Raw genomic sequence first — 9,033 nt, 5'->3', positions numbered from 1 at the left:
AAGAGCGATTTCAAACTATCGACCGATCGTTCAGTCGCAGTGGAACCTTTTCCCCTTCGCTACATCCCCTCCTTGACCACATTAACAACATTCGTATATACCCATACGGGGCGGGTGTAGTGTAGCGGTTAGAGGTTCCGCTTCTTGCACGATTGCTCGGAGATTAAAAATAAAGGTATTTCATGGGAGGACAAAACACTGACTTGATACATCGGCTAGCCACCGCAAGTCATTTTATAGGCTAGTTACACGTTCGTAAACCTCAAACGATTCTGAATTGAAGTGAACGTCGAGACGCATCCCAAACGGATTGAGATAGAGGGGAAAATTTACTACAAAATCGTACCAAATTTGTTTCTTTACTTCGACGACTGTGGTGAAAAAATGGACCTTCTGCCTTTGTTTTTGCTTCGTTTTTTATGTATTCAAAACGAACAGGTGAATACTATACACAAAAAAATCTTTGTTTTACATCCTGTCAGAAAACATAGAACATTTTGGAAAAGTTCTTTTCCTATTGAAAATGGAGGGGGGAGCACGCGCTTTTGGTGATTCTCCGGCTGTAAAGTCTGAGCATAGGTGCGATAGGGTGGAACTGACCCCTCCTCAGGTGAAGGGGGTCTGGCTCAAAGGTTGCAGCTGAAATGATGACGATCCCTTCGCGAACCGTCCAGAAGACCGGCTCCGATTATCGCATGTATGCCACTACATAAACCGGAGAAGCTAGGATATCTCCAGAAGTCATTTGGATTCCCTCTGCAACTTCTCTCCAGTTTCTGAAAACTTCAAGAGGATGAATGCGTTGAAATACGAGGAATTAGAGCTAGGAAGAGATATAGCAAAGTCAAAACGACGTGGAGCACGGTGCTGTTGCGTATACGGTTGCGGCCGAAGCGGTGCAGTGAAGCGTAGCGGTAGGATCGAGTGAGCACCCCGTCCACCACGTCCATTGACGCAGTTCGCGATGGTCCCACGCCGATTGCAACCGCTATCTCCACCGCGTCGCTTCGAGCGCAACCGCTTACGCGACTGCAACGTGCTTCATGTCGTTTTAACCCGACTATACAGCTTAGTTCGTCGTTTTAAGAGTATACTATTCTTACTAACACTCTCTCACATCTTTGCCGCAACTATTACAGTTGATTATGACTTAACAGAAACAATCTTGCCCTCAAGTCCCTCTTCGTTTATTTCGATTATCAAATTATGACAGCACAGATACTAAAAAATGTGCCGGAAAAGAACGGGTCGTTATCGGTACCAGTACGCACAACAATTTCTTACAATGCTTTGTAGAGGGTTTTCTCATTGAAAAATGACCGAATGAATGTATTCTAACGTAGTGATACTTACTCGCGCAGCTACTTACCTACTTAATACGTTCCATCCATTTCTAATCGTTGTTTGTCATCAACTCGTTTAAGAATGTCCCAGCTGATGTACGAGCATTCGCATACCGCGATTTATCGCATTCAACATCTTTTGTTTATAACAAACATCTGAACATCTTTTCACTGACAGAGTGAGAAAGATGAATATTTACATGTAAAAGCGATGAAGCAAAGAAGAAAGGACACGAAAAAACTAAGATGTGTACGATTCCAGAAGATTGCAGAGCGCTTCGATAGTTGTCACCTCCAAAACAGTGAAACTGTCTTCCCATCGATTTCATGCAACCACGACTGGCATTTATTACTATAGTTTTCTTTTTTGTTGCTATTCTTTTATTCTTTTCTGTGTGGATAGATTTTGCCCCGTTCATAAAATACCACCAGTTCTGAACGTGAATCCACTCTGCAAGTCTCGGTAATATGTTTTCTTTTTCTTTGAAAAGTAAGATAGTACAAGAAGACTACAGATACTTCGTCTTTGTCGCTTTTATGTAACTTATTTTCTACTACACAATGTACAAAGTTTGTATATGTGGATCCTGAACCAAACTAGGGTAAAATGTAGTGAGGGAGGAGAGGGAAAAGGAAAAAAGGCACTCAGTGGTGCCCTTATTTCTCGAAGTAAATAATTATATTCAATCGGGCCCTAAGAACTAAGCATTACTCTTAGAGGATGACATGTAAGCTAAAGTTAGTAAGAGAAAAGTAGGTTAGCGCGTCGAGAAGTGAGAGCATCACTGACTGCACTCCACCCCCTCCCAAACAACATTTTCCTCGCAAACTATTATATAACTATACTACCTAAGACTATACCAGAATGAGAGGCAATTTGATTGAACAGACCACCATTTTCGACCTGCAACAATGATATAGTGGTTGGCTGAACAGCGATGTTCGTACAGTGATGTCAAAACGATTTGAAGCTTGGTGCTGTGCGTACGCGGCTGGAATCGAGGTGGGACCATCCCGAACTGCAGCAATGAGTGGTGGTAGCAAGGGTCCCACAGGATCTTAACCACTACGCTCCATCGCTCCGCTTCGAGAGCAGCCGCTACGAGCATATTTTTCACTTCGTTCATTACCCGACCACACCTGTGGGCATATCTCTCCACCAAATCGATTGCATGAGATTTGTTTTGCAGCTGCATAGTAATTCTTGAGAGCATCCAGGAAGAATGCAGAACACATGAGCTAAGGAACAATTAAAATGTTCTTTTAGGTGGGGATGGTAAAAATGTGAAGAATTGTAGATGGAAGCTTTGCTGGGAACATGTGCAAAGACAAAAATATGCTGGTTACGAAATTCCTATGACCTGAAAATAGCAGAAACGTAGATGGTCGAAGTATATTCAAAACGACAAAGAAAGCAAGATGCAGTTGCGTAGGCGGCGCGATGGAGACCGCGGTTGGAATCTGCGTAAGACCATCGTGATCTCCAGCTATGAATGGTGCTAGTAAGGGTCCCTAATGGATCTCAACCGCGCCGCTTCCAGTGCGGTTGCGCAACTGCAACGTACTTAATGTTGTTCTCACCCTACTATAGCCAGAGCAGAAAGAAACGGATAAAAATGGGAGTCCATGGGATTTGATCAGAACATTTGTTGGGTATTTTGAGGGGGAGAAATAGTGCGATAGGATCGCAACCCACAACTGAATCAATCTCTATTCCAAGATTCGTCAATCAATGGAGATTCGTTCAGTTATCGCGCTCAAATTGACGTCTAATGATCAAAATCAGTTGATCTGATGATCAGCTACCGATCTCACTGTACTTCTTTTACATTTGAAGGTGGTGAGTAAAGGTCTTGGAAATACTAGGAGCGGACATAACTGAATAAGAGAAAAAAAAAAGATGGGGATTATTGCATCTACAAGATCTGATTCGAAGAGGCTGCGATGAGGAGGAGAGAGCAGTTAAATGGAGTCGCTGCGACGAGATCAATCACGCAGTCCAAATGAATTCAATCAATGGTTCAGTTTTCGCGCTCATATTAAGGCCTAATGATCAAAACTCATTTATCTGATGATGGTCGTGTATACCAGTGTTTTTGTGGAACCGTGAAATAATAGAAAAGGTTTGCATTGCGTTAAACAATCGTTGTTTATAGGGCATACGAAGGCTATTAATATAAGTGGGCGAAGGGGCCCTGGAATTGAGGTTGTTTTGTGTCACAATCAAATGAAGTCATTTATAGTCACGTCAAAATGACATGAAGCACGGTGCAGTTTTGCAATCAGCTGCGCTCCATGCGACGCTATAGAGATAGCGGTTGAAGTCGAGATGGGACCGCTACAAACTGAGCTACGAGAGGTACTAACATGGGTCCCCACTCGATCTTGATCGCTACACTCTGGTGCACTGCTTCGAGCGCACTCGCTTACGCAACTGGATCATCCCTCATGTCGCCTTTACTAAATGTGGAGTGGAGTTCTATCTGTATTCGCGGCTAAATTCAAGGAGTTGAGTTGTTTCCAATCATTCCATTAGTTTCCGAATGGTATCACTTCCAGTAATCCTGTTTGGAGAGTGATGAAGTTAAAACATTAGTGGTTCCAACTCCATCTTTCCTTTTTCCCAGTAATACAAAACGTTTCAAAACGAGAAGAAAGTTACGAGTATATGTGTGGATTGGCGACTTATCAAGAAATAATACTTCTCCCTAATGTTCGAGAATTGATTTGTTGTATGGGTTAGGGCCTAATTATGAAAAATCTGGAAGAACCATTCGACAGTTAGGTATGATTTTTGTGCTCTGAGGAGGATTTTGCGCCCTAGGTGCATTTCGATTAGATCAGTCTTAAGTGCCTCCGAACTATCTTTCGGCCCACAAATCAGACTTTGAGAAACGAGAGCATTACCGATCAATTCTGGCTTCTCGTCAGCCCCATCAGAAGTTTGAATTGAGCTGAGCTGAGCTTTTTTCATGTTTCCAACAGATCCCGTCTCTTCCAGCGTCAACTGCTGTATTTCGGTTATAGAAATTTCACGAACGATCCCAACGTTCCATTGTTGCTGGTTGTTGGAGCTGACGTGCTCTATCGCCACCGTCTGCTACAGTTATAATGCAACTTTTTCTTATACGAGATTTCGCGAGTTCGGTACACTGTCCTGCTTGAATTAAACTTTAAAACTTTAAAGAAATCTTTTTCTTCATGGACGTCATTGTGTTGTTCCTTTGTTCTTCGAGGTTGTGATATGATGATACATGCGCGATATTTCTCTGTATTCTAGAAACATGATAGCTCAATTCTATTAATTGCCTTTAAACGGAAGAAAGGAATTAAAAATTAAAATTGTTTCAGAGACAAAGATATGAGCCAACGTTATCCTACTACGCCTCCGCAACGTCGACCAGTCATGCGTAGTACTGTTCCTAACGTCGTCTTTGGAGTTACGATCCAGGTACTTTTCTAAAATTTTTTTGGAGCGAATTATAGAAGTCAAACACAAGTGCGAACAGCGTAGTTGCATAGATTCGCCATTCTCGTTGGATTACTTTTGCGTTGTTGTTGTATTGTCACTTTTGTTGTTCATATTGAATTACAGAGGTTACGAGGTTTGCTTCTTGAACAATATTTGTCTATTTTTCCTGCTAGATTTGCTAGAGTTCTATTCTGCGTCAATTTTCTTATTGTTGACTACAAACGTAAGTTGCAGATCGCGCGAAGGTTCCTGTTCATTGATCCAAAGAAGAAAGCGCTTGGTTGCGTAATTTTCGTTACAATTCTATCGATGATTGGTTCCTTCATCACTCTTGATGATAGCTACTATTTCGTTCAGGTAATTTTTGTTCGGATAAAGACGGGAATGAGGTTTTTATTCGCTTTTTTTTTTGTAGAAACATAGTGTTTTCAATCAGTATGGAGTAAAGCTTGGCTGGATGTGGACATGCTTCGTTGTTGGACCTTTTATATGGTTTTCTTCTCGAGCACATCATAGGTTAGTTAACTATTTCTAGCTCCAAGTAGTGTTATCCATTTTCTCAATTATTCGTTTTTATTGAAGTTTCACAAGATATCTGTAGTAAAACACTTGAGATTACTTATCTAGAAACAAATTGATGATTTCTACTCTGATGTTGTCACCTCCTGCGAAGATTAAGAACAGATCATTTGACCTTCACATCATGCAATTTACTCTTATTATTCAGGAACAAAGATAAATCGGTAGTTGATATCCTGCGACTTGCCGTGGCTACGGTTATTTGGTACATCAGTGTATGGCAGTGAGTTCAACAACATTTTGTTTACACTTCTCCACTATTCTTTGTTAAAATTACCTGTTCACCATTCCGGTATTCTCCTTACATAACTATTTCAACTTAGTATTATCAGGAATCATTCCTGACTCTTCTGACTTTGCTACTTTTTCCTCTTTATTTCTACTCGTTGACTCGATCAACTTCATTCGAAAAAGACGAATTAGTCAGAACCGGTTTACTAACTTATTTTACTCATTCATTCTTTTTATCTTCGCTAGTTTCCTACGTTACCTTTTTCTCTCCAAACGAAAATGTGGATTGGTATTACTGGATCCTTTTGCAGAAAAAAAAACGAACTATGGAATAAATACTTACTTCTCTCTTGATCATACAAGGTTTCCCTACTTTTTTATGTTAGTGTCTGGATTGTTCGTCATTTTTGTAGATCATAATATACAAACTTGGTTGGAGAAGGTTATAGAATCTTTTTTTTCAGATTTCATCGCATAATGGAGTGGACTTCACGATGTGACCTTAGCATACGTTATTCACGAAGTCAGTGCAAGGAAAAAGGTGGTGTATGGATCCCGGGTTTCGATATTTCGGGCCACTGTTTCTTGATGATTTACAGTATGCTTGTTATGGCTGAAGAGGTTCATATTTACCTAGCTTTTCATTATTCTATTATTATACTTATCTTTAGCCTGAAGTTTCTGCGAGCTGAACGCTACAGCCATTACATTAGATTTACTGGGTCCCTAACGGACCAGAAATCATCCCTACCTTCATTCTTGAGTACTAAATGCTGCTTATTGAATATCATAAATAGCTTTCTTTTCTTTTGCAATTTCTAGTTCTACATAATCGACTGTTTAGGCAAACGCTTTCCGTGAATGGCAGCAAGTTGTACACCGTGACGACGATTCAGGACTGATTATGCGGGAAAAACAAGAACGACGAACGAAGCTTGCTCAGTACTTCGTTGTTGCTATGTTGGCGCTCAATATTCTCTGGGTGAGAATCTTTACGACAAGTAATACAGAAGCGCTGTCACGATGTCAAACTAACCTTTCGAAAGCAATAGACAGTCAGTGAAAATTATTAAGAATGTTTATGTTAGAAGTGTGGCTACTCTCATGAGTGAACAGCAAGAATATAGTATTAACGAAGAGTGATAAAGCTTCTATTTTTCGGTTATCTTCGGTTTTATGTTTTTTTTTTCAGATCAAGCAATTGACTATTTCTATTCTTTACTACCATATAATGGTGGATAAGGTAAGGATTGTGAAAAGAATTTCTCTCTTTTTTTGTCCGCCCACCTTTACCTGCAAATTTGTTCTGTTACGTTATGTTCCCTTGACCATACTTTCTTTTAGTAACAACATGAAAGTTGGCTGGTTGAAAGTATTTGGTTAGTGTAGCTTCTCAGATTAGAAAGTATACGTATCCTTGTAATTGCAGATTATTGGCGCCCTCGTTGCAGTATTTTGGTGGTACTTCACCTACCATGTTTTATATCCGGCTGGTTTTCTTCGACCACCAATTCACAGATTGAAGCCACCCACGTCCGTTAGACGGTGAACGCTCCCGTAATAGTTCTTAGCGTATGAATTTCTTCGCTTTACCTAAAGAGCTGCTAAGCTTTCATTCTACTGTGTTGCATTGGAGTAGCAGTTTTATGAATAAGATTTCACTGTTTGCTATATCTGTATATCTACTTTATACTTAACTACGTAGATGAGCCAGCAATAAGGCATATTTATTACCTCTGTGATGCTTAAAAATCTCCATACTAGTCATAGGAGAATGTTCGTAGTATTGTTTGGTAGCCGTTCCGTGGCTTTTCCAGATGTTACCGCTGCTATTTTGCTTGCCTTCATGGTATACTTGCTCTAACTTCGAAGTTTTGCCTTAATTGAAAGTTTTACTCTCAGAGGTTTTATTGATTCTAGCATTTAATAAAAATTAACTTGGACACTATTCAGTTGTGCCTATCGAAGTTGAAGACAAACCACGTTCACAGCGTTGAGTTTGACTGACTGTGTTTTCGCGATAAAGGATAAAAGCTAAAGAAACAGCGTTAATCAGTCCGCTTGGGATACGCCACCACGTTCACTTCAATTCAGAATCGTTTGAGGTTTACGAACGTGTAACTGGCCCATACAATGACTCACGATGGCTAGCCGATGTTTCAAGTCAATGTTCTTATCCTCTCCGGTAATACTGGTACCAATTTATCGACCCCGGAGTAAGAAAGGGTTGCTGAGTACCAGGGCGGATACGAACCTCCGATCGATCGTGCATTCAGCGGAACTTCTTACCGACTGTGCTACACCCACCTCTATTTAAGGATACTGAAAGATTTATCTTCAAGATATACACCGTTGGGAACAATTCGGTGTACAAATAAATAATTTCTTTGAGTTAAGAATTCATGCCGGAGCACACTGAGTTGTGGAGTACCGGAGTCAGACTTCAACGTTCATTTTATTCTTCGAGCACATTAAAATATAAAGGATAAAATGCACGAAGCTTATCAATCCGCTTCGGAAGCGCCAAGCGTCGACTTCAATTCTGAATTGTTTAAGGTTTATGATATCTAAGTTTAAGGTTTATGGTTATTATAAATTGTCTAGATGTATTAATCAATGTTTTGTCAGAATTTATGTTTTCTTGTTATGGTGATGAGGTTTTGGTGAAACTTTATTATTGGCCTGACGTTTCGACCTCGATCTTACCAAAGGCGAGAAATGGTTCGAGGTCTTTGGTGCTAAGCATATTCCTCATCATCAAACTCTTGTCTTCTTTTCAAGCCTCGGTATCGTTCGAAGTGCACCATCCAGACTCCAAAAGGAAAACAAAAAAACCAATCTCACCGAGTAAAGATCCTGGTGAACCACCGGGTTCTTAATCACTTTTGCCATAGGAGAGAGCGGCAACATGAAAAGATGTTCTCCTGTCCTCAAACAGGAAACACTTCAAGACCTTGCTGAACCGGCTAGCACCGTCAGCCCCTGAACTCGAACACGTTCATAGACCGACATACGCGGTTAACGAGGAGCCGCCGACCTAGTCGGAGGTTCTAGTCTTTCTTCAAAAAATGAAGAATGGAAAATCTGGTGAAGACGACGGGATTAGCGCAGAAATGCTAAAATATCTTCCTCAGTCTGGGATTCGTGAGATGACAAAGATCATCCGTTCAATATGGATAGACGAAAGGATACCTGATTCGTGGAGACATGCTATCATAATTCCCCTCCACAAGAAGTTATCCGTCACGGACCCCAGGAATTATCGAGGAATCTCTTTGCTGCGTGTTATGTACAAAGTATTGGAGCACATTATCCTGGACCGACTCATTAAACATCGCGAAGGAACAACGCGCGACGAGCAGGCATGGCTTTCATCCCGGCCGATCTACGATTGACCAGGTGTTCATC

General features: G+C 40.8%; 3 protein-coding genes across 3 annotated transcripts; 2 read left to right on the top strand and 1 right to left on the bottom strand.

Moving 5' to 3' along the window:
* Nucleotides 1-2,175: 2,175 nt before the first annotated feature.
* On the bottom strand, nt 2,176-2,579 carry RB195_004883 (uncharacterized protein; the record flags this gene model as incomplete). The annotated part of the gene is made up of 3 exons (XM_064177087.1): nt 2,176-2,247; nt 2,292-2,401; nt 2,474-2,579. The coding sequence occupies 3 exons, from the start codon at nt 2,577-2,579 to the stop codon at nt 2,176-2,178; spliced, it is 288 nt and encodes a 95-aa protein (XP_064034212.1).
* A 1,228-nt stretch (nt 2,580-3,807) lies between these two features.
* Nucleotides 3,808-7,174, top strand: RB195_004882 (uncharacterized protein; the record flags this gene model as incomplete). The annotated part of the gene is made up of 9 exons (XM_064177086.1): nt 3,808-3,851; nt 4,695-4,794; nt 5,050-5,172; nt 5,231-5,331; nt 5,543-5,617; nt 6,090-6,246; nt 6,470-6,607; nt 6,818-6,868; nt 7,055-7,174. 9 exons carry the CDS (start codon nt 3,808-3,810, stop codon nt 7,172-7,174), a joined length of 909 nt encoding a protein of 302 aa, XP_064034211.1.
* Nucleotides 7,175-8,693: 1,519 nt separating this feature from the next.
* RB195_004881 (uncharacterized protein) lies at nt 8,694-9,020 on the top strand (the record flags this gene model as incomplete). Its single annotated transcript, XM_064177085.1, has 1 exon — nt 8,694-9,020. One exon carries the CDS (start codon nt 8,694-8,696, stop codon nt 9,018-9,020), a length of 327 nt encoding a protein of 108 aa, XP_064034210.1.
* Between the last annotated feature and the right edge of the window lie 13 nt (nt 9,021-9,033).

The sequence above is a fragment of the Necator americanus genome, chromosome I (assembly GCF_031761385.1).
Source record: "Necator americanus strain Aroian chromosome I, whole genome shotgun sequence".
In the NCBI taxonomy this organism is placed as follows: domain Eukaryota; kingdom Metazoa; phylum Nematoda; class Chromadorea; order Rhabditida; family Ancylostomatidae; genus Necator; species Necator americanus.
Note: the sequence above shows the minus strand (reverse complement) of the source record. Positions and strands in the feature narration are given on the sequence as shown.